Here is a 25,169-nt window from a genome sequence, read left to right as displayed (position 1 = left end):
AGGTTCTCTTTCCAGAAGTCTTCAAATACCCTCCAAACGAATACTGAAACCCCTGGCCTTGTGAATTTAGCCAGTCCTTCCTAGGTGCCTCTCCCACCACCCCAAAATAGCCCAGGTACCTTGCCCGTTTCACATGGCCACATGATCAATCTCCTAAGAGGAAACCATCCATTTTCTCCTGCTAGTAGCCAACCTCCTCTTAAAACAGATTCTATCATTTTCTTCTTTTAATGCCCCAAAGCACATAGAACAACTCAAGTGTGCCCTCAATAAGTAACTGGATAAATAGAGAAATAGGAGTCCATTTTTTGAGAAACCAGTGATTTATAGAGCTTTTGACAGAGAGGCAGTTTAATGGTTAAGAGCATGGATATGGGGGTCAGAGTGATCTGGGTTTAGGTTCACCAGGTTACTCAGCCACTGTGTGTCTTAGGCATTTCCTCTAAAAATGAAGTTAATGATCCCTACCTAATATGGCGATTTTGACAATGGGGTAATAAAGCACAAAGAACCTCAACATGATTGTCTGTGGCACATGCCAGAGAGATAACTGTTAGATTATCTCTGGTGTCACAGGAGACTCTGCACAATGCGGTGCTTAAGGGGCATTTAAACAACTACTTCTGTGATTTAGGGAACAGTCAAGTCTTTAGTTGGACTGGCCTCTCAACAACCACTTTTTTTTTTTGGCTGTGTCACGTGGCATGTGGGATCTTAGTTCCCCGACCAGGGATCTAACCCACTGGACCGCCAGGGAAATCCCAACAACCACTTCTTAATTGCTGACAAGTCCTTTTGACCTCTCTATGCTGCTGAAGTTTCCTTAGGTTATGTACATAATGTGGTGATAAGATATTTACCTGACAGAAATGTTGAGTAAGATAATGTACGTAAAAGCACTATGTAAACTATTGTAAAAGATCAGTTTTATTATGGACTTCGACTCAGAGAAAAAAGTCAAAAGTATTAAACATTTTATTCAATTTCTAGCACGTTCTGTGAGGGCCTTGAAAATAAATTTCTCTCTTTCATATAATTTTTCTTCCCAGTTAATTTGGTTTCTCAAGTTTCCAAAATGAAAACCAAATCTGAAATGGTTATATTTTGCTCCCTCTGCTGGCCTGTGAGGAGAATAACACTACCTAACAGGAATCATTCAAGATCATCTAAATGTTTATTTTCATGGACTTGACTATAAAGATGTAATGGCATTCCACATAAAGACAAAAAACATAGTTTCAGCTCTATCTGATATATCTGACAATTAAACACAATTTGTTTATGTCTACTTTTTGTTTTTAACAATTATCATAGGATTCAAATCTAGAAAACTATTTTTGTACAAAGGCTAGCTGCCCTCCATTTATTTTTTTCAAAATGATTACTTTAAAACGTCTTGCTATTTCTATATTGAAGGCTGAAATCCACTGAAAATACCCAAACTTGTAATTTCTTTATTTCCTTTGCTGCCACTAATTTTTGCAAGCACATAATTTACTTCCAAACTTACAAGGTTGTATATACTAATTTAACTGTGAATCATCTTTTTGTATTCAAAGTCTCAGATTATGTATATGAAAACTAATTTATTAAACCTTTGTACACAAAGATGAACATACCTGTATAGCAAGCTTATATGAAGAATGAAGTTACAAAAAAGTAAAAGTGTTATTAAAACTGATGCATGTAAATCACTTACAAAAATACCCGAAATGGGATAAAGCTGCCCATCCCTGATTTTTCTCATTTGGTTGACAGAGTTGAAATATGAATTTTAAATGGTTAGAATTTTTTCTTTTAAAAAGTGATATATTAAACTTACATACAGGATAATTAGCAAAATGTAGAAAGGGAAAACAATGTACAAAAGACAGATAAAAACCATCACTCTTGACAGACACGATCCAAAAATAGTATAAACCTTAACAAACTACCTCTAAACCAGCTCCTACCTACGTCCCCCCCCCGCAAGATTTTATCAGCGAGAATAAAATATAGTAAACCAGCAAGCTCAGTCCTTCTGTTCTTTAAAAGAGGCCTGACTTCAGACCACAATTAAGCCTTAGATAGACTTCTTTTAACATGGGAGGGACAAACAGGAAAATAATTTTACCTGTCCACTTAGTACTAATTACCAGAATGCACAGTTATAATTAAATAGCTCTTGGTGCTATGTCAAAAGCAGTTATTCAGAAGCCTTCTTGTGTTTTTGCTGGTTTCGGGGCGAGTTCTTTAACAAGTTTCTTATCCTGAGGTACATTCCAGTAGATTCCGCCATGTTCTCGAATTCAAATGGCGTTATTCCGGTTGCAAACTTGCTCATGTCGGGGACAGGGCTATGGATTTTAGTGGCTGTTCCAGGACTGGTGTCCGTTTGAAGGAGCTTCTGGCTGCTGCCTCCATTCTTGACCTCACAGTCTGACCCGACCCTGCCACTGTCAAGAGTACCTTCAGAGTCGGCCTCGGCCGGCCCTTCCTCTTGCTTCTGGCCAGGCAAGGCAGCCTCAGAATCTGGACTCGAGGTTTGTTCAACTTCTGATTTCTCTGTGCAGGTGTCTGGTACCTCAGCCTCATCTGACATCTGCTTTTCAGATGTTTTTCCCTCTGGGACAGGGAGGTCAGGCTCATTCGGACAAGGTGAAGAGGCAACCGAATTCCCGGTTAAAGGTGTCTCAACAGGAATATCAGAATCACTGTTTACGCTCTCGGCCTGCTCGAGGGCCGCCCAGATCCGCCTCTGCTGTTCTTCAAGTTCCTCCAGAGTCAGTGCGTCCTCGTCCATAGTCACAGATGCCGTTCTGGTCTGGGGTGAGCCACTGGGAGTGAGCGGCGGGGTGCCCTTGGGGAGCGGAGGCGTGAAGATGGGTGGAGGGGTGCTCCGGGGCAGCGGAGGAGTGCCAGGGGGCAGCGGGGGCTGAAACTGAAAAGCTTCGCTGCTCGGGGGCCCGTGCGGGACCTCTGCATCTGAAATGAGGACGTTGAGATACTTTTGAGTTGTCATATAGCATTTATTTGGTTTTACTGACACTTATTATTTGAACTCAGGTGAATCCAGAGGTTCACTGGCCAAAATAACTGGCTCAAGAGGGGAAAACTGGGTCCTCAGATACCATGACCATCACTTAATGTCCTCAATCCACCTGAAAAGAACATCTGCAGGGGGAAAGGTCAGGATCTCTGGCGCCAGGAACTTTAACCGAGGGAAAACTTTAACACAGTAGGAAACCGGGCTGGAAATTCAGCTGCCTAGACTCCAGAGTGGTGGAGGCAGAAGGATATGAAGTGGAGCAGGCAGGGCGGGAAAGTCCCTGGCTTACTTCCCAATTCTGTACCCTGAGTGTAGACTGCTCGCCTGAACTGTGGGTTCACGCAGCCAACTGGTCACTGGTCATCACTGCCTGTATGTCCCACAGACACAACAGATCCGACCTGTCCAAAACAGAGGAGCTTTTCCTAAAATTCACACTCTTCCCCCATTTGCTAAGCTCGCTAGTAGCACCACCGGTGGCATCTGGCTGAAGTCTCCCAAACCGAAACCTGCGCGTCATCAGAGAGTCCTCCCCCTTTCCTTCTGCCCACAGCAGGTCCTTGGCTCCCTGGGGTCCACCCTTTCCTGCAGCCTGTCATAGGTGCTGCGTTATTTTGGACCCACTACTGTTTGTCAGGAATATGAGTCCTTCCTGCCTCTGGACTCTTCTTCCTTATATTCATCCTCCAAACTATCAGTCTTTCTAAAACATAAATCTGGTCCTAATAACCTTTCCGTCTCATGAGAAACTCTTTAGTGCCTTCCCATCACCTACAGGAAGAAGTCCGATCTCCTCTGTGCCTTATGAGGCTCTCACAACCAAGAATTTGCCTATTTCCACCATGTCATTTCTTACTGCCTGGTTGAAAAGACTCCAGCTGTCACACTGTTGTTGGACCAATGTGCCGCGATGCTTCGTGCTTCTGTATTTGCATTTCTCACTGTCTCAAATGCCCTAACCCTTCTCATGGCCCTGGTAAGTCTCTGAATTCATCCCTCAAGATGCAGCTTGAAGTCATCCTTGGGAAGAGGCTATGACTTTATCCGGCACGGCTGCGCAGTTTTTCCTTGGTGCCACCATTACGGTTGGTGACCAGCTCTGTGATACCGACCTCTGCGTGTAGCACTACAGGCCACCACACTTATATTAAAATGATGCTCACACATCTGCAGTCCTAGGCGACAGAGAGCCGTAACTAAGGGTAGCAGCTGTGTCTTATTAATCTTCCTGCCCTCAGGGTCTAACAGAGGAGTCTGAAACACACTATGTGTGTAAAAACTTTGGAAAATTCAACTGCATAACACAGAATCATAAAGCCTATGCAAAGCCAGTCTGAACTTTATTGTATAGGCAATAAGATCTGTGAGGAGGGTAATACACTGTCACTCAGATTTTAAGACGTTAACTCAATCAGAAGAGCAAAGGATGGATAAAAAAGCTGAAAGGAAGGATTAAAAAAAAAAAATCAGTTATAAGGGCGCCAAGAGCAATCAGGTGAGAGAGAAAAGCCTGAACGAAGAGGCAATTTCTGAGACAGTGTTAAGATTTCGGTAACTGGCTAGAAATGGAAAGCCACGATCACGGGGGGATGCGGCTGCAGACGAATGGCATCTCTCAGTCTCGGGAGCTACGAGAACACGGGTGCTGCCGACTACAGCAGAGAGCACAGAGGAGGGAGGGGCAGCTGGCAGGGAGAAGGGATGGCGAAGCTAGTGAGCTATTTGACAATATATGTACTTCATGCTTTTAAGAATAAAACATAACTAAACAGTTTAACCCAAGTTTCATTTTGCACAAAATATCACAATGAACACTATTAACATAAGAATGCTAAATGGGAAAAGGATGTTCAGGTACTTATAGTTCACAGTTCCAAGCTGAATCACTGTACCCACAGCTTTGCAATATGGAACCCATTTCACTTATAACACATTATTTGCTAATAAAATTTTCCACAGGAAAATGGCAATTAGACTGACTCACTGTTTCTTCTTCTTGGGAATGAGCTGCCCACAAAAGTCACTCAAATTCCTACGCCTTACAGAGTTTCATCCCTGCAGAGCAGGAAGAAGCTGGGGACGGAGGTGGGGGGGGGCTTGCGGTGGTTCTGGGGTGGGAAGGGCCTGCCTTTAGGACCATTTACCAGGGTGTTCATAAGCCAACCCAGTTCAGTTAGCAGACCCTCTCGGCCCTTTCATGAAGCAGCCCTATAACTGGCCTTGATAATTTGATCTGTTACTACTCACTGAATGATCACTTAAGTTGTTCAGAACCAGGGTAGGGAAAGGGGTTGCTATTCACCCCCTCAAAGACCCTGACATTCAGTGTGCTGAGAGGGAACATGGAAAACAACATGTTTTAACAACAGAAGGATGGCCTGGGGGTGGGAAGACACATGGAGGTCAAGATATGTGGCTTGAGGCCTTGAGCTTTACATGTGGTCAGAGTGTTCTGATCCTGGCACTGGCCCATCTTTTAAGTCTGTGGCTTGGGCAAGAAAGCTCTTGTCACGGGGTTCTTTGTCCTCAGCAGGTGACTGCATGTTATGGTGGCTTCTTTTAGAGGTGCGGCTGTTTCTAGAAAGGCAGAGGCTTACTTAAGCTTCTGCACAGAGGCAGGCGCTTGTAAACAAAACCAGTTGCCTCTGCTGATGGCTGCGACCAGAGGGGCCTTTAGCAGGTGGTCTGGGACCTTGAACTACATTTAACAAATGTGTGCGGGCAGGCAGAAGCGTCAGCGGATGGCAGCAGAGGCTCGGAAGCAGGCACAACTGACGAAATAATTCACTTACAGACTGCAGGGCGAGGGGGATCTAGCGAACTAAGGCACAGGCTTCGGGGTAGGGGCCCAGCTGAGTCCTCAGGAAGTGTGGCAGAGGCAGAGATCAGATATATAGTGTGGAAAGAAGGCATTTCAGGCCTTTTAGGCACCCGGGGTAAATAATTTTTGTTCTGCAAAGGTTCTGTCTGTCTTACAGAGAACTAAAGAGGTTCTAATTAAACTGTTTATCCCAGGGTGAGTTAGGCAAGCACTAGCACTAGATCTTCTGCCCCAAATTCCACTGTGGACCGAGAACCACGGAAGGAATGTGGAGGCACTAAACTTGGATTCTTGAGTCTCACTTCATCACATGGGCTCAGGCTGGCTCTTGATTGGTTAATTATATATGAAGGAGAAAGAAAGAGACAGACAGACAAACAGAGAGAAACTTCCCTTAAGAGGAAGGTTTCCTAGGCCTCAGAAATCCCCTCACAAGAAACAGAAGCAGCAGCTCCCAGCACAGGGCTGAAAGCGCCTGCAGGTAGTGTGTGGACCTAGTTACGGAGTGCCACCGCCGCAAATTCCCAAACCTCGAGAGAAAGCAACTACAACCCAAATGGTTCAAAATACCAAGCTCGGGTGTCTTTTCCTCATAGGTACTACTCTAAGTGCCTAAGACCAAAATTCTCTTCTTATGGGGAAACTTCTTCCAACCTAATTTAAGTTCCCAGGTGGTGGAGTCAGATGACTGGCACTAACTAACATCCTTGAGAGACAGAAACCAAGACTTTTGCCCTTACTCAGAAATCTCGGCTGTGGCCTTTGATAACACTGGGAAGTGCTGGGCTCTGGGAATGCAATTCTGTCTGGGACAACTGCTTTTGGGTTCTGGGGAATTGCTTGCTTTCAAAATTTCATAGGTATGTGGCAAAGGCTGTAATTCTGTTTCCTATGAACTCTTTGGCCGTGTTAAAAGTGAGACTAGATATTGAAGTAAGGCTGTTGGTGCTAAACGTCCAGGTTGTGAACTTTACTAAGGCATCAAGACTCCTGTGGTAAGAACAAGCAGAATAAAAAATTTGGGAAAATGGTTTGGAGGCTTTAATTTTGGACTTTGAAGTTGCTAGTGCAAAATAATTCAATTTGGGGCTTTAAGGTGATTTAATCTGCAACCTTTAAATTCTCCCTGGGTGGGGCTTCCCGGCAGTCCAGTGGTTAGGACTCCGTGCTTCCACTGCAGGGGGCACACGTTCAACCTCTGGTCGGGGAACTAAGATCCCGCGTGCCGTGCGGCACGGCCAAAACAATAAAGTAAAATAAATTCTCCCTGGGAATCTGGAAATGGGTATTCGGGGTAGGGAGGTCTCCATTCAAATTTGAGGCAATTTACATTGCTGGCATCTTATTACTAGAGCATCTGTATGCATTTTACCCTAATGTTGCCATTTCATTTCGCTTTCAGAACATCCGACATGCTACATGGGACCAGAGTAGAGGGGCATGGTTTGTGACGGGAAACAGAACAAGGGGTGAGTTTTCATTAGGTTCAGAGCGAACTTGGAGTTTATCCAATTAACACAAAATTCTGATCCATTCCAGAGCCTTCTGGGGGCAAAATCTAAACTACTCATCAGTAGTCCCAGGGGGAAACCCAAAGGAGTGGTGGTTGGTAGTGGCGCAAGCGGGGACTCAAAAAGGTGGGAGCGTGACTGTCCTCATAACTACTGAGCTGCTGAAAAGGACCGTCACAACCCTGCTTGACCACAGGTTCCACGGTAAACCCAGAGGGTTCAGAGAACAAAAGGCTGGGGGAGTATCAGAGGGCAAGGCCTTTGTTCCCTTCTGGTTTCTGAGAGGATGGACTTTCTTCCTGGTCTCTCTTTCCTGGGGGGAGGAGGGACTTAGTGGATTTATACACTTGGGAAGAGTAACTGGGAAAGCCTGACTTAGCTCTGCCCTTCTTCCTCTCGGGAGCAAGCTGCCAAAGGGGAGCATGTCCCACTGCTTGTCTCAAAGCGCTGCCCACCAGAGGGGCCGGTCCAGGTCCAGAACCACTGGGACCGGGTGGGTAGGTCTGTCTGACTCAGGTATCCAGTCGGCTGCCCAGCGGGCTCTCACACCAAGCTATGAGTCTTCCAACTGAGCTTCGAGCAGTAATAGTGGAGATGCTCTGATATCCAAGGAGAAAAGAAAAGATTTCCTCTTTAGTTACTGCTCATAGAGAGCTTCCTCTTTCTTATGGAACTCAGGAGTGTACAAATTCGCCCTACTTTCTAAAGAAATCAAAACCACGGGATGAAACCTACCCGAGTCGAGCTCCATGTCGGCGGGCGAGGCTGCTGAGCTGCCTTCCTTCTTCTGCTTCTTTGGACTACTAGGGCTGGGCAGAGACGAAGACCTCTTGCTGCTGGACCTCACACTCGGCTAACGGAGAACCAAACCGAACACAAGTCAGGTGGGTCCACAAAGAACTGAACTCCATCCCTTCACTTAAATATGATGTAGAAAACCAATCTGGAGCTAAGTCCAGGTAACTGGTGAATGCAGTTATCTTTTTCCTTTGGATTCATCAGAACACACAGAGTGCTTTATATCCAAAGCGAGAAAAGGCAATAAGATGCCTAATGAGTTACAAAATTCCTCAGATAGACGCGATACATGTTTATAAACCACACTCTGAAAATCTATTTACCGCTTGGAAGTTAGAAGTTAGGTAATTGGCAAACACGTCTTTCTGCTGACATGCCTGCATTGGTATGGAACCAAACATCCTCCATTCCTAATGATGAAAGGAGAAGAGAAAAATAAGTATGTATTTGGAAAACGTCATGCTTTGAATAGTCTGCTGACAGGAGGTAAGGTGGAGGTCTCAAATTACATTTCTCCTTCATATGTGACTTTTCCTTTTTGGGGAAATTAATGAAAATAATGGAGCACTGAAGGGGAAAAAAACCCCAACTCTGCCTGCAGAACGCTCAGGACTGAACACTAAAAGACTACTTGACAAAACCGCTTGGCCCAGAAAGGTTCTACCTACTACAAGAAGAACTTACAGGCAGTAATGACACAGACTCTCATCCGGCCTGGCTGGCTCCCGCCCCCTCCTGACGCACCAGCGCTCTTCACATGACTGTTAACTGTTCCCTTCTCCTAACTCGCTCACTCATGCTGATTTTTTTATCATCTGTTCTTTCCCTTTCCAAACTGAGCAATAATCTTTAAGGTTCAACATCACTCATTTCTCTCTTATCGCCAGTAACACATTCAACAGTGGTTCTCAATAGAAATCACTCTGGGCTCTTGTGAAACCTATAGATTCCAAGGACTAAGTCAGTTAAGTCTAAGGGTGGGAAGGGGCGTTGCTCAAAAATGTGCATTTCTAATGCACACCCCAAGGAGATTCTGATGTAGGCTGGTACTTGGACCCACTTCCAGAGGCACTGATGATCTGTACATGCAACTCAGCCCTTGATTAATTACACACATCTTCGTATCTGTTCACTAGACTGTAAGTTCAGACCTTTGGTTGTTTCTCTAAAGCCCAGTCCCTAAGAACACCTAGAATGCATTTTTATTAAAATACCACCACCAGCATCACCACTACTATAGTTAGTTGTTAAAGCCTGAAACGTAAGATGAAAGTTGGAAAAGATTAAGTGTAGCAAACCTTTCTTGTATAGGAGAAATTTTACTTTGGGGAGGGGGGGAAGAGGGAAGAGTAGGGAAAAGTTATAGTATACTTAGATTTATTAAAGGCAGAAATTTACTTCCCAATTAATTCTGTAAAACTTATAATACTGCTTCAAACCATCCCATATTTTAAAAAAATAATCTTTTAATTTTAGAATAGTTCTAGATTTATAGAATCTCACCATTCTATTTTAGCTCCTTTTCTTAGGGCATAAAATTGGAAAAAACTGTGGGGTTTTTTTCTTTTTGATGAATTCAAGATTTCACTTAATATTCTAATCAACATAAAGGAAATTAAAAAGTTAAACACAAAAGTAACACATTTACTTCTTTATGGAACAGTAATTGCTACATAAGCTAACATTTTGAACAATCTACATAAATAAAGTCACATCCCAGAAGAATAAAAAACCAACACACTTACATCTGGAATTCCTCTGGGAGTAGATATATTAAAACCTGGATAGTTTACCAATTTCGAGAGATCGTAAGTGACACTCTTATTTTGTTGTACTTCTCCAGCTTCTGTTTCTCCATCAGCACCATCTATTACAGACCATCAAAAAGCTTAATATTGCTAGATGCCCATATAAATACCTCTCCAGACCAAAAGTAAACCTGGAAAGTGCTTAGATTCATGACCACAGAATTATTCCGAGAATAGCTTTAATTATAATTTGTCTGAACCATTAGATTATAATTTTTAAACAACATGGACGTATTATTTTGATAAAAATAAACATTTAAAATCTTGGAAACTTTAGTTCTTCCATGAGTTATTTGAAAAGTCTGTTTTGCACTGGTCTTATGATTTGCCTAATCCTCTATTCCAATTCTTTATTTAATAAACATTTATATAATGGTTACTGTGTATGAGCTAGTGTTTTCTTTTCAGATAGTGCTTTAAACAGTTCACAAGTATTCATTCGCTTAATCTTCATAACAACCCTAAGAGGTACATACTATTAAAACCACTTTACAGATGAGAATAGTCTGTGAAGGATACTTGGGAACCACTTCATTATTTTGAAAAGTACTAAATAAATCGAACATTTATTTTGCTAGTCCCATGTCTATATACCTAAGGAAAACAAATAGTTGATGAGAAGTTTCTCTTTATATAAGTTTTCAGGATAAGAAGCCAAGTAATGAAAGAATAAGAATATAACCAGTGTGTCATCTGTATCATTAACAGATAGATATAGGCAGTGATCACCAGTGACTGATTCCACCACAATTCACAGGAAACAGAGGGACAGAGAAACATGCTAAAATAACACCACAGGGATGCATCAGCAAAATCTCGAAAACTCAAAAGGACAAAATACAGAGTTTTGTTAAAAACAAGAAAGGGAACTTACAGATTAAAAGAGATTTAAGAGGCTCTCAATGATCTACAATCTTTTGTCCAAAGAATCCCTATTCAAGCAAATAACTTAGAGAGAGAGAGAGAGAGAGCGAGAGAGAGAGAGAGAGAGAGAACACAGAAATGCAAGCACCTACAGAGTGGCACAAGCAATGATAATTTGAATGTCAGCATGACTTGGGGATATATTAAAAGGCTGTGCTGGGGCTTTCCTGGTGGTACAGTGGTTAAGAATCCACCTGCCAATGCAGGGGACAAGGGTTCGAGCCCTGGTCCGGGAAGATCCCACATGCCGCAGAGCAACTAAGCCCATGCGCCACAACTACTGAGCCTGTGCTCTAGAGCCCGCGAGCCACAACTGCTGAGCCCGCGCGCCTAGAGCCCGTGCTCCGCAATAAGAGAAGCCACCGCAATGAGAAGCCCGCGCACCGCAACGAAGAGTAGCCCCCGCTCGCCACAACTAGAGAAAGCCTGCACACAGCAACAAAGACCCAATGCAGCCAAAAATAAATAAATAAAATTTAAATAGAATTTAAAAAAAAGGCTGTGCTAAATATTCTTTGGTACTACTTGAGGTGGGGGGGTGGTAAATTTTTTATTTAGTTTTTATTTAATTAATTAATTAATTTATTTTGGCTGTGCTGCGTGGCATGTGGGATCTTAGTTCCCTGACCAGGGATCGAACCTGCACCCGCTGCAGTGGAAGTGCAGAGTCTTAACCACTGGACTGCCAGGGAAGTCCCTAAATTTTTTATTTTTATTTTTAATTACCTAAGTAATATCTAGAAACACTTTCATTTTTTAAAAATGTAGAGCATTAGAGATAATACTAAAATCTTAAGCCCAATCCTGTTTTCCTTCTCAGGGATAACCACTGTTGAGTTTGCTGTATATTGGTTAGGACTTTAAAAATTTTTATATAAAAAGTTATTTACTATCTACCAGATGCCAGGCACTGTGCTACATGATAAATAAATAGATACAAATTGTGACAGGGCATGAAGAAAGCAAACAGGGTGAAGTGATAAAGACTGGTAGAACAGGTGGGTAAACATGGGAGAGACACCTTTAAATAAAGTGGTCAGGGAAGGCCTCTATGAGTCCAAACCCTGAAATCTAGGTGGTTCTTGGTTAAGATCTTTCAAAAATATCTTTTACAAACATAACTCCTCATAGAAAATATAGAGCATTGTTTCATCCATGTAGGTTTTTTTTTAAATTTAAGATCAATGGTATCATAATATGTAAGTCATCCAGAAACTTGCCTTTTAAACTCAGTACTGCATAGGGATTTTGCCAAGTTAGCTCCATGGATTTACTCCATTTTAAAAAATACTGCAGGGATTCCACCCCCCAGATCTACCACGGTTTACCTAGCCATTCTCCTTTAGGGCCTTAATGTTGTTTTTAATTTTTCACTATCATAGTCAATGTTAAAAAGTATCTTTATATACATACATTTCCTTGTGCGCACATGTGAATATTTTTCTAGAGGAGGTACCTAAGAGAAGTTCTAGATTATAGGAGGGTTTATTTATTCTAACTTTTATAGGTCTCCTGGCAGAGATGGATATATTTCTGTTACCATTACTGAGAAAGGCAAGAGCTTACGCGGTCTAGCTGGAGAGCTAATACCTTGCTAGGTAGTCACTGAGCAAGTCCAGATAACCATCTGATAACTCTCAATGAAGTTTTAGTTCCTTCCTTGTAAAACAAGGGAAACACCATCAAGATATTTTTAGTTAACTCAGCACACACTAAATAAGCCAGCCATTCCCACCCCATTTTACTGTGATTTTTAATTAAAAAAAAAAGAACACTTAAGCTGACTTATCTAACTGAACATACTATACCTTTTCCATCATAGAGTGCAAGCCCTGAGGTCTCTAGTTCGGCCTCTTTAAGCCAGCCTGGTGGGTATCCTAGCTGGCGCATTCGATATATAAAAGGTGGAAGACTCTTGTCCGTCACACCCAGTGCATCCTGAAGTTCCTCACTGAGTAAAAATAAAAGAGGGAGAAAAATACTGTATTCTTGTTTGGATGAAAATACGTACTGGTCTGATATTTTAAAACTCTTCTATGTTTTATATTACACACCTGTGGCACGGTGCCTATCAAACACATAGTTAAAATTCCAATAACTGTTTTTGGATTAATTGATGTACATTATGTAGAGCCTTGCTAGAGAACACTTATATCTTGATTATTACCCTGAAGATCCACAGAACGTTCCAAATAGTGGGGAAGTAGAAATGACATTCTATGGTAAAATGACAGAGGTACCTAATAACTCCTGGCTTGAATCTTCCAAATCTTTCTTCTACTTCTTCTGCATGGTATCGCTGCTGAAAATTCTGATTGCTTGTCTCACCACAGGCATCCATATACTCTTTTCTCTTCTCACTTATTCGAGCAGCATTCCGAGGCTAAATCATAATGTGTTTGGAAAGAATGGTATCGAGCAGTTTAGAAATATTTCAGAAATTAAATAAATACAAGCATTTTTTCTAGGTCAAGCACACAAATTATTTCAGTTTTAATGCATAAGGGACAGGTATAAAAGAGTGGATACTTTAGAAAAATAAGCAAAGAAGAGAAGCAGTCCTTTAATTTCTTATTACCTTGGTACTATCATAACATAAAATAAAGTTTTGAAAATAAGTTGTCTAAAAATGAACTCTCATAATGTTTTATTCATCTCAAATACAGAGTACTGTAATAAATTATTTTTTAAGAAATCTAATGTCTTTAAAACTTATGTATAAATTTGGAAAGATTTCAAAATCAAGGACTACGGGAAAGTAAGAAAGGAAGTTTCTTCACATCACACAATGCCATAGATGTATTGAAAACATTAGAAAGCTCTGGTTCAAAGATTTTTTTTTATATGAGAAAAATTTACCATTGGGCAATCTTTCATTTGATGCTCTTCAGAACCACAATTGAAACAGTGAGGCTTTGGCCTATTTGGTCAAAAAACAAAGATTTTCATAATGTAAATAGAAATATAAAAGCAAATCAACAGAATTCTGTATGACAGCAACGTGTATCAGAGACAAGAAAGCATGTAGATCGCCAATTATTATCTGCAAAAATGAGTACACTTTCACCTCTTGTGCTTAGTGATTTAAACAAACAGTACTTTTGACCAAGTCTTTTAACCAAGAACCCTTGTGTTCCCGACTGATCTGTTACCTCTGAGTTTTCTCAGTGGCTAATAACAGAAGAACCAAGGCAAACAGATTATCATATTTTCCTTTAGGTAACTTGGAAAGGGGTAGATGGTTATAAGACAGCAATCAAACTGACAGCAGTAATTATACCTTTCCACCCACCCAGGCACATCAGGCGTGAACCAATGAATTCCAATATGACTGACTTAAACATTTAACATGTCTATATATTGAAATTCTAGTTTAATCTGTTTATTTATCGTAAGCTAGCAATAAAGAATATTAACTTTTCAAGCTAAAAGAGTTCATGGTTTTGGTTAAAAAAGAAGAAGAAGAAGAAAACAAAAGCAACTCCCCACACAAACCTTTTTGCCTTTACTTGTATTTCTTGCCCTTCTAGAGAAACAATGTGGCTGAAGACTTGCTGGTACCTTTAGTGAGTTTTATTAAGGAATAGTTATCATAGTCTGCAAAATTTGGTTTTTTTTTTTTTTTTAAAGGTGAACTTAATGGCAAGATGCATAAAGATCTTCATTCACTATGTAGGATACTTGGGTATTTCCCATCCTTCCGTAAGCTGAGGGTTTTCATTTAGTAGCGGTTGCCCCAATTTATCAAGGCAAAAATTAGTAAAATACAGGACACTTCCTACAACCTGCAGAAAACAAGTCAAAAAATATTGCTATTTAAGCAGAAAAAAAAAAGACATTAAATAATGTAAGACTATGATTAATTGTTTTAACAATTTATTTCTGGATGAAATTATTAGAAATAATAATCAACTCCCTAGTTAAAGGAGCCACATTCTGATGTGTAAGTAAGATCTCCATCACTGAATTCCCCTCTGTTGCCTAGATCACTGAATTTTTCCTGTTGGACCACTACTATCAGCTGCACTTTCTCCAGACTTAAAAAACTAAAACTTGTCAACAACTCTTACATTCCCTCCAATTCCCCATTTCTTTGCTTCCTTTTGCAGCAAGATCCTCAGACAGTTGTCTATATCTATATAGTCACTGTTTCCACTTCCTTTCCTTCCAATCACTCTTTTCCTTTCTTTCCAATTTTTGGGAACAATTTCCTACAGAAAAGTTGAAAAAAATGGTACATGGAACACCCACGTACCCTCCACCTAGATTCGACAATTGTTAACTGACATTTTTGTGTGCACATCTCTACACACACACACACATTTTTACTGAGCCATTTTTAAAAAGTAAGTTGACACCACTATCATCTTAGTCTAAGTCACTATTTTCTCCAGCTTGAGATTAATACAATAACTTCCTACCCGGGTTCTAGCTTCCACACATAACCAGCTACAGACTCTATTCATGACACTGCACCCCTAAATACTTCAGTATGAGCCTTCTAAGAATAAGAACATTCTACAAATCACAATACCACTGTCATGCTTAAGAAAATTACTAACACCTTAAAATCATCTATATCCAATCTATTTTCAGTTTTCCACAATTTTAAAGACATGGGGGTGCTGGGATGATGAAGAGCCCACAGATCTTACTGAAAAGATTCACAAGGTATGTACACATCTCTGCAAATGTGATAAAGGCTGATATTTGCAAAGGTATCGTTTTAGATCACCCTATAAATGCCAAGTGGAAGAACTAGGACCAGTGATTGGATTGAGTACAAGAAGCACATTTCAGCTCAACTTTTAGAGAGTGGAAATTTCTATCACAGGTGTGAAGAATGAAGTGGTTTGTCTCATTTTTTTAAAAAGTGAATTCCAAGTTACTGGAAAGACTCAAAAAAAGACCAAGATGCTCTAAGGGCACTTTAAAGAAAGATTCCTGAATTTGAATTAGGTAACTTCATTTCCCTTTTAAACTCTAAGGTTCTGGGATTTAAAGTGGCACCTGCCTGGAAATGGGGGATTTTGCACTTACTAATTTAGTCTAAATTGTGGTACACCAATGGGACACAATACTCCATGAACATGAAACCTAGTCTTCCTTTAATGGAATCCAGGATTACATCATCTTCTTTAAAAATTTTTAAGTTGCAAAATCACACCACTACACTGCACTGACACTGCTGAATTTTGCATAGGTACTGAAAGGGCTAAATGTAGGTTCATCTCTGTAAATCGTCTTCTGTTTTTCACCCACCATTGGAGTCTGTGAACATTTAAAATTTCCTGTCTGCCACCTGTTATATTAGCTATATATCCCTCTCAGCTTCACCCATCTCTAAGTTCCACAAGCATGCTTTCTACATCTTCATCCAAGTTCTTAAAAATGAACAGAGGTGGGAGAGAGGGATGAATAGGTGGAGTAAAGAGAATTTTTAGGGCAGTGAAACTACTCTGTATGATAGTCTCATGGTAGATGCATATCATTATAAATTTGTGCAAACCCACAGAATGTACACCACCAAGAATGAACCTTAACGTAAACCATGGACTCTGGGTGATAATGATGTGTCAATGTAGGTTCATCAGTTGTAACAAATGTACCACCTGGTAGGGGCTGTGGATAGTGGGGGAGGCTATGAATGTCTGGGGGCAGAGGATACATGGCAAATCTCTGTACCTTCCACTCCATTTTTTAGTGAACATAAAACTGCTCTAAAAAAAAAAAATCTATTAAAAAAAGAAAAAGAAAGGAAAGAAGATGAACTGAGAGGATAGTCAAGAGAAAAATAAAGTCCTCCAAAGTATATCTATTGTGCCCCCAGGCCACAGTGAAATGGTTATTAAAAAGCAAACTATGGTATTTAGAGGCTGAAGCCTACACTGTTGTTTACAACAAATTTAATGAAAGAATGTGTGACCATCTGATGACATACGACTATACCACTTTATCATTTAAATGCCACCCAATGGACATAGGATAGGAAACATATCTGCAGAATTCAAAACTTAAATGTCCAAACTTACACTAAAAGCTTCCTTATTGTTAACAGCATTGGATTCTTCTACTTTATGGTCCTCTTCTAGCATAACACTGGAAGGCTAACACAAAGAGAAACACACGTTACAAAAGGTAACCAAATTCTAACAACTTTAAATTTCAAATATTAGCAATCTGAACACACTCACTTTATTTTCTAATACATACCATTAAGGTATATAAAATTTTGAATTCATTGTTGTCATAATTAGGGTGAGTTGAGAAGTTAAGCTAGGTAGGAATGTTTATGAAAGAAATCTCCCGAGTGGGAAAGTTAAAAAGATATATAAAAGATAGTATCTTCTGGAACATTAGCATACACTATGACTTTTTTTTAAAAAATTATTTTTACACTATGACTTTTGTGTTAACAAATATTAATTATGGAACTTTCAACACTTAAACTGACAAGACAGACTTTACCTTGAAATCAGATAATCAAAGATTAAAATAATATATAACTTGGTATCACTGGTCAATACTGATATTATAACCCTTACAGACCTCAAGCCACTACAAAATTCTGTAGTGTTTCTTGAATCAAATATTAAATAATATTCAGTATGGTTTTTTTCTTTTTTTCAGTATGGTTTTTATTGTTAAATGTATTTTGTTCCGTGAATCTTTAAAAATTATATCTGATAGGTGAAAACTAAAGGTGATAAACAAAAAATTTAATTAATTACAATACTCCATTCTCCAACCTCTGAGGATAAACAGCTAAAGATCCTTATTTGAGAGACTCTACTTACCTTAATTTTTAATTAAAAAAAAAAGCCCAGAAATCATAATTCTGATTTTCTTAAGGTAAACTCATGCCCTAATATTCAGAGTGGAATCTCTCAGATTTCTTCGGGCATGCTGTTGATTTTTAAAACAAGTAGAAGGGAAAGAAAGGATGGCATATGAACCTGTTCATTTTACATAAAAAGAATCCATCTTTTATAAACCCCAGAAACAGAGATTTTTTTTTCTGACCTAAAATTAATTTTCTGCCCCAAACCACATGTCCAAGTCAGGGAATAGAAAATAAAGAGGTTTCAGTTTTGAGTGTAGCCAGGTGTGAATATGACTCCCTGAGAAAAGCACCCGGGATCCAAAAGAAAGCCCTGTGGCTGCACTGGTCAGACTGTGGAGAAGGAAGCCCGGCTGCAGGATGGGAGGTAACAGTCAATCTCAACAGTCATTCTGGTTTTGATTCAAGAGGATCCCCGGAGTCTAACAATTGGCAGTGAAAAGCATAACCTACTAATCTTAAAATCTCTTAAGTTTGAAATACCTGGGGCAAAAGATTAAAGGAAGTCTTTTCCACATCATTTTTCTGCTGTTCCTCAAATCTTTTTACTAAATTTGATACAAATTCCTCTATTTCTTGATGATATTGCCTGCGTAAGAGGACAAAATGGTCAGAACCCAGACAGAGTAAAACATTGACTTGATTGAGTTTTATGCATTTTTAGAAGATGTCATGTGTAAATTTTGTTATTTTGTTTTTCAGAGTTTATCAAATCGCTGACTCTTTGTAACACTCAGGAATCTATTCCTTAGGAAAAATATATACATTGTTGTCAAGTTAATAAAATGATTATGATAAACTAATACAGTGCCTAGGATGTAACAGCTGGCAAATACTTATGCAAAGACTAAATGGATTTTATTTATAAATTTTACATACTTAATTTTTGAATCTATAATACATGTAAATGGTTCAAAATTCAAAAGAACTAAAAGGGTGAGTTATGTAACGAAAAGCTCCCTTCCTACCCTGTCTCTCAGCCCCTTATTTCTGCAACACAAAGATAATCAGTGCATTCAGCTCTTCCACATCCTCCTCCCAGACACCCTCTCTGCACATATAAGGAAACACCTATGTAAATATTACACTGGAGAAAAAAAGACCAAAATGCAATGCAAGAAAAACGACTGAGGTCTATTTTCCCCAGCTTTCCAGGTCAAGAACCACATTCATCAAATATTCTCCAGTGCTCAGTTCAGGAGGGGCCAAAAGAGCCAACTTCCTCTTTACAGACTTGATGTGTCAGGTCTCATTAGCTCTGACATTCTAAGATTTCTGCAGGCACAACACCAGCTGAGCGGTGCAGACATTAAGACTGCCAGGAGCTTGAGTTAGAGGCCGATTCTGACGGTGACAGCGGCGCTGGAGCCCCGCGTGCCCAGCACCGCGCTGCTCCTGAGCTCACCACAGGCTGCTCCACCCTCCCAGAGCCTCAGGTTCTGCTGCTGCTGAGATGAAGTAGCCAATGGACCTGCCACTCAGGTAACACCCTATGTGTGGTCCCTTTACCTTGCCCGGCGCCTAAGATAACAATATGATTAAGTGACGCCGAAGGGGGCAAGCAAGTGTCTGAAATGTCTATGACCATGCTCTGAGGAAGGGACAGGTCAAGGCCTCAAACCATGTCAGAACATTCTAGCAAGCACTGCAGGAATGCACTGAGTCATCCTAGACCCAAGCATGCTGGAAGGCTTGCAAAGGTCTAGTTTTGCTATTAAAAAGAAAAAAAAAATCATGTGGGTAAGCTTTGAAGATAGCCAACAGGGAAAACTTACTTCCCTGATTGTGGTAGAGAAATGGTTAAGATTATTTATGGCGGTAGCGGTGACTTTTATTTGAGGCTATTTATTGGGCTCTTACAGGTGCTCATTTAGCTACTTAAGAGGTAGTTACTATTAGTGTTCTGTTTTCCAGTGATGAAACTGATATGCAGAGAGGGTCAGTGACCTGCCCAGGTTCACAGATATAGAACGTAGAGGAGTCCAGCTTCAAATTCAGGTTTATATGACTCTAATGTCCTCACTCTTATCACGATTCCATAAGTTTTAAGTAAAAGAATAAAGATGGTATATAAAGTAAAAATGAAAACAGCGTATTTATAGAAGACATTGTATCATAAATACATCAGCTCATAATATTTAGGAAAGGGAAAATTACTTACTTTGAAATAACATTGTTCATAAATAGAATCTGAAATAAAGGTCCATCTAATTTAGTATTGTTCACCAATATTCCACTAAAACAGAAGTTAAAACATATTCTTAGAAGACATTAAAGTAAAACTTGCATATGTATATATAAATGCTGAATCTTTATAATTCTTAAGTACCAAAGATCATATAATATTTTACAAATAAGATCAAGAACCACAAAGAACTCCAGTTTTACCCACTTTAACAGTTTTTAGGGGTATCTTTTACATTACATATTTTAAAAAATATTTCATAAAAAAATTAAAAACTACAGTTAATCTTTCAACCAAAAAGCTTCTTTACCCAATGGCTGTTTGTTTACAAATTGAGGGGAGGGACGAATTGAATAAACCAGCAGGTTACAAGAATATATTTCTGAAAGAATCAGTGAAATTGGCTTGGAAATATATGGGAAATTGAAACACTATAAATAAACGGGTAGACTCTTTCTGGAGGGCAGAGCACACTGCACTAAGTAGCTCAAATCCAAAATTTTAAAGTAGAGATGTAAAAAGTATCTCATTCCTGAATTTGACTTTCAAATACTGCAAAAAACAGAACTAGACTGCAGCCTGGAAATCTGCTATATATCCCTTCGGTAACCTGGCAGCAGCTGAATCTCTGATTCCTTCACACCTGCCTCAAATCCTTCTACCTGTACAGCACGTGAAATAAATCAATCCGTATGTGGAACTGCCCACATCAAGTAGAGAAATAAAATTAAAATATGAAGACACCCAGAAACTTGCTTCAATTTGCACAAACTTCAGTTTTAAAAAATACATCATGTTTTTAAAAACTACATGCAATTGCATGACCCTTGACTGGAGTTCAGTTTGAGAAATCAGCAATAAAGACATTCAATTGGGGAAATCTGAATCTGGTTGGGAATGTTATTAAGGAAATCGTGCCAGTTATTAGGTGTGATCATGGTGTTGTGGTAACATGAAAGTCTTTAGAAAAAAAAATACATGCTGAAATATTTGGGGTAAAGTATGTACATGGAATTAGAAGAAGGAAATATGGCAAAATATTGTTAAATCTAAGTGATGAAAATATGGGTATTAACTGTACTATTCTTTCCACTTTCTGTACGTTTGAAAATTTTCATCATATAAAGAAAAAACAGAAAAAAAAAAAAAAAAACACCCCACTATGTTTACTGGATAAAAAGAAGAGACACTTCTGATCATGAAAGTTCCAAAAATAAGGGTTAAATCAAGAGATGTAGGGTACAATTTTATCTAAATAATTTTATTTTTTTCTTCCTCGGTGTTCTGTAGAAAGCTTTGTCAGTCTGACAATGTGGAGGACTATTAATTTAAAATATATATATATAGATATATATATACACACACATATATATATATATATTCCTTTTTCAGGATACTAATGCTTGCTTCTTATAAATTGGCAAAGCCTATGATGCTGTAATCATTTGAATTCAGGTGATTATAACCCCCTTATAAATAAATATTTAATGTTTAAATGAACAACTCTATTACAAAGCATATGCTTGTCTAAATAAAATATCTTTACATATATAAAAATTGTGATTTTTTAAGAATCCTAGTTACATTCAATATGTTTACTACCTAACCAAAAATAAATGTAGATCTACAAAGCGTGCTCACATAGAGGAAGGAAAGTAGGGCATAGAGAAGTTATTCTTTAGACATATTCTGAAATATGTCTAAATTCTACATATGTTAAATTCTAAAATTTTAAAGTTTTAGTCACCAGTGTAGCCAGTTAATTCAGCTGGTACCAGGGACAAAAAATTCCATGTGAAACTGCATCAGGGCACCCCATATTCTGAAAGCCTTAACATACCGTTCTGTGTAATAAATTTGTACTTTAAGAAATATTTTAATTTAGTGACTACTAAATAAATTTATATTACAAAATATCAACATTTATTCTTCTATTAAAATCAGATGCCTGAATGCAAATTTACTCACTGTACTTTTTTCAAAAGCAACTACTTTCCCTTCTAAAATGCTGCATCTTGCATTATTTCTATTTATGAGCACATTTTAATTGTATAAATAAATCTTCAGCCAGATTAATACTGTAATCTGAATTCTAACTTCCCAGAAATGTTCGCTGAATAGCAACAGCTAGGTTGATAACTTGCCTGTTCTGAACATTAAGTCAAAAACTTCTGAATTGTGTTTCACACGTATTTTCACCCAATAAGTCAGTTTCAAGGTTTAATACGGTTGTGAGAATTCAAATTTTACCCTCACAAATTAAAAATAAAGGATCATTACTATGATTTCTTGAGTACAAAATGGTACAAAAATCCTAAACACCCTTTTTGCAAAAAAAAAACCCTGTGATTAAATATTCAAATTCAAGATCTCATACCTTGGTCGAGTCAGAATGTTCAATTTTCTTTTAAGTTCTTGATGTTATTACTTGTTAAGGAGTATAAGCCCTCATTAAATAGAAATATGAAGATCATAAAATTCAACTACTAACCTCACTGTTGGTGTCAATGTTATAAACATATGTTATAAACGTTAAAAGATAAATATTTTGAGGATGACACACTTACTGACCTCCTGTTTTGTTGCAGGGCTAGGTATCTGGATCTACAAACTAAAATACAGTTTTCATCCCTTCCAACATGGTACTTCTAAGGCAGGGTCACGTAGTTCAAAGAGACTAACAGACTAAACCAAAAATGTTATGCAGCATAACAGACTGTTAAGAACTGAAGAATCTAGGATGGAATCTATGAATGTTCACTGTAAAATCCTTTCAACTTTTCTGTATTTTGAAATTTTTCATAATAAAATGTCGAGGAAAAAGGCATTATGAAAAAATGACTTCGAAAACCTTAGAAGATGATTTACCAACCACTTTCAGGGGTCTTTACACTAGAAAAACTACCTGAGCCAAAATTACCTGCATGTGTATTACAAACAAAAAAACACCAAAAATTCTCTAAGAATGGGAATAAACATATTAACACATCTTGCTAGAAAGGCTGTAAACATGTGACTAAAGGCAAACGGAAACTTATTTGGCGCGTTTTCCCTAGGGGTTTGCAATGGACCTTAACCACGGAAGCTATTTCAAAGTGGAAGAACTTTAAAATGAATCCCCGAAGTTCATCAAGCAATTAACCATTTCTCTCTGCATGCCTCGACTCCTTAACGCCCCCAACTGCACATCCTAGCACCACTAACTTTTGCCCCGCCCTAAAGACACATCTGCGCCTAGGTCTAAGCATCCGGTATCTCCTAACATACAACTACAGCGTGAGTGCAACAACTTTAGCTTGGCTCCAAAAAAGGAGATCGGATAACGACTCCAAAGAGGGGAAGGGAAGTGGTGAAGAGTCTACAACTGAACAGTTGGAAGAGTCCGGAATAACACTAAAAACCGGCCCCAGATTGGGGGGCGGGAGGAGCGAATAAGGTCCAGGATACGGATCCCAGAAGGGGAGATGTCTGCACCGAGGCCTCGGGGAAGCTTACGCAACCCGAACCCGCGATTCTCAGCCTCGTGGAATTTCCGCCCGCACCCTCCCGGGCACGGCACACACCACACTCGCCAGTGACAGGGCCCAGCGAGCGGGAAGGATATTCTCGGCGCGGAGCTGCTCGATGGTTTCCTCGTACTGCCGAAGCCGCTCCCGCAGCTCCGCGTCGCCGACCCCATTCTCGTCCTCCTCGTCGCCGTCGTCGTCCTTGAAGAGGGTGTGAACTGGCTTCGGAGTCGACTCCTCTAGGTGGTCAAACGCCTCGAACAGCTCTAGGTCGCCGAAATCCACCTCCGCCGCCATTTTGGGCTATGGGAAAGATACGAGAAGAGGCGGAGCTGGCCCCCCAGCCGAAGGCAAAGGTTGTTGGGCGGCACCGCTCTCTAGGGCTCCGGCCGCCCTAAGCCACCCAGTACGGTTTCCTCCAAACGTAGGCCGCCGAAGCTGCATAATGGGCGGGCCAGTCCTCTGAGACTACAACTCCCAGAATGCAATGGCGTCTCTCATACCCACTTCTGAGGTCGCTCGGGAGCAAGGCATGCTGGGATATGGGTTTCTTAGCGACTGTTAACTCATCGTTTGCATTGCATACTGGGATTGGTCCTTTTTAACGTGAAGAAAGCCCAACTAGATCAGAATGTGTTACAACAATATGAGTTGTCTCTTATGCATTTAAGGCTGCAAAAAATCAGAGCACGATGTACGGCTTATCACAGATTCTGGTGAATAAGGAACTCCAGTTTTGCCACAGACTACCTTTGTGATCTTGGAGAAGCTACTTCAGTTTACTGGGCTTGTTTCACTTTTTCATGAAGAACTAGCTTGATCTTAGATTATTTTAGATTTGTCTGTTGCAGCTTTTGGTGATTTCTCTCCTTCAATCACTCATCATTCAATAACATTTATTTACCGAGTTCAATGTGCCAGGCACTGTTCTAGGAGCTGAGGGTGTAAGAGTGAGCAAACTAGAGAAGTTCCTGCTTTCATAGAGGGTACAGTCTAGCAAAAGAAAGAAAAAAAATAAACATACATGTTCCCGCTCTTGGGTCAAAGTGGATGTTGATGGGTATTCATCATATTAAGAAATAAATATGTGAAACAAAAACAGGAATGGATATGTAACAAATTTGACATTTCTGTGTGAGTCAGTGAATCGAAGAACTGAGGTTTGAACTGAATTATAAAGTGTTAGGAGGGCAAAGTTGGTGGTGAGTATGGAGGATGGAATTAAGAGAGTCCTAGTCTGAAGAAATGGCATGTAGAACGAAAAGGCAGAGTGGAGCAAGATGAGGCTGGAACGTTAGGCAAGTACTCACCACATTAGGGACATTGTTTCCACCCCAAAATTGGGAAGTCATTTCAACATTTTAAACAAGTTGTGGGTCTATGACCCACAAATTTTCATTTTGGTAAGATGGTCCTGATGGCATGATAGGAAAAGGACTGGCGATGGAGCAAACGTAAAATTCCAAATCTAGTAGACTGATAGATTTTTGTAATAAGATTACAGATGTTAGCTTGGATTAGGGTAGTGGCAATAGTGCTGAAGAGTTGATATTTAATAGAGGATATTTAAAAGATAAAATTAAAGCAACAGAGATAACTGAAGGGTTGTATATAGGAATGAGAGAAAAGGGTGGTGAATTATTTGCCAGGATTCTGACTTAAGAAACTGGTTAAATAAGTGATCGTTTGAGATAGAGAAAAAAATCATTTGATGTTGACCAGGTTTGGGAGTAAAGGGTGAGTTCCA

At 39.7% G+C, this 25,169-nt stretch overlaps 1 protein-coding gene and 1 non-coding gene across 7 annotated transcripts; both read right to left on the bottom strand.

Annotated features, from left to right (window-relative positions):
- Window positions 1-1,440: 1,440 nt before the first annotated feature.
- On the bottom strand, window positions 1,441-23,936 carry ZCCHC8 (zinc finger CCHC-type containing 8). 6 transcript variants are annotated; one of them, XM_036823053.1, is made up of 15 exons: window positions 23,926-23,936; window positions 23,521-23,725; window positions 22,294-22,336; window positions 19,893-19,967; window positions 18,215-18,320; window positions 16,923-16,997; window positions 14,572-14,675; window positions 14,386-14,451; window positions 13,750-13,810; window positions 13,131-13,273; window positions 12,699-12,841; window positions 9,904-10,025; window positions 8,482-8,568; window positions 8,096-8,213; window positions 1,441-2,964 (listed from the first exon to the last, which is right to left on the bottom strand). In XM_036823053.1, the coding sequence occupies exons 2-15, from the start codon at window positions 23,717-23,719 to the stop codon at window positions 2,186-2,188; spliced, it is 2,121 nt and encodes a 706-aa protein (XP_036678948.1). In that variant the 5' UTR covers window positions 23,720-23,725; window positions 23,926-23,936; the 3' UTR covers window positions 1,441-2,185. The 6 variants fall into 6 exon arrangements, with proteins under 6 accessions (XP_036678948.1, XP_036678947.1, XP_036678949.1 ...); XM_036823052.1 differs by lacking the exon at window positions 23,926-23,936 and having other exon boundaries at window positions 23,521-23,904; XM_036823054.1 differs by lacking the exon at window positions 23,926-23,936 and having other exon boundaries at window positions 22,294-22,331; window positions 23,521-23,719.
- LOC118880464 lies at window positions 19,295-19,429 on the bottom strand. The gene has a single exon (XR_005016327.1). It is a non-coding gene; the product is annotated as a small nucleolar RNA SNORA9 (small nucleolar RNA).
- Window positions 23,937-25,169: the final 1,233 nt, after the last annotated feature.

The sequence above is a fragment of the Balaenoptera musculus genome, chromosome 14, assembly GCF_009873245.2.
Source record: "Balaenoptera musculus isolate JJ_BM4_2016_0621 chromosome 14, mBalMus1.pri.v3, whole genome shotgun sequence".
In the NCBI taxonomy this organism is placed as follows: domain Eukaryota; kingdom Metazoa; phylum Chordata; class Mammalia; order Artiodactyla; family Balaenopteridae; genus Balaenoptera; species Balaenoptera musculus.
Note: the sequence above shows the minus strand (reverse complement) of the source record. Positions and strands in the feature narration are given on the sequence as shown.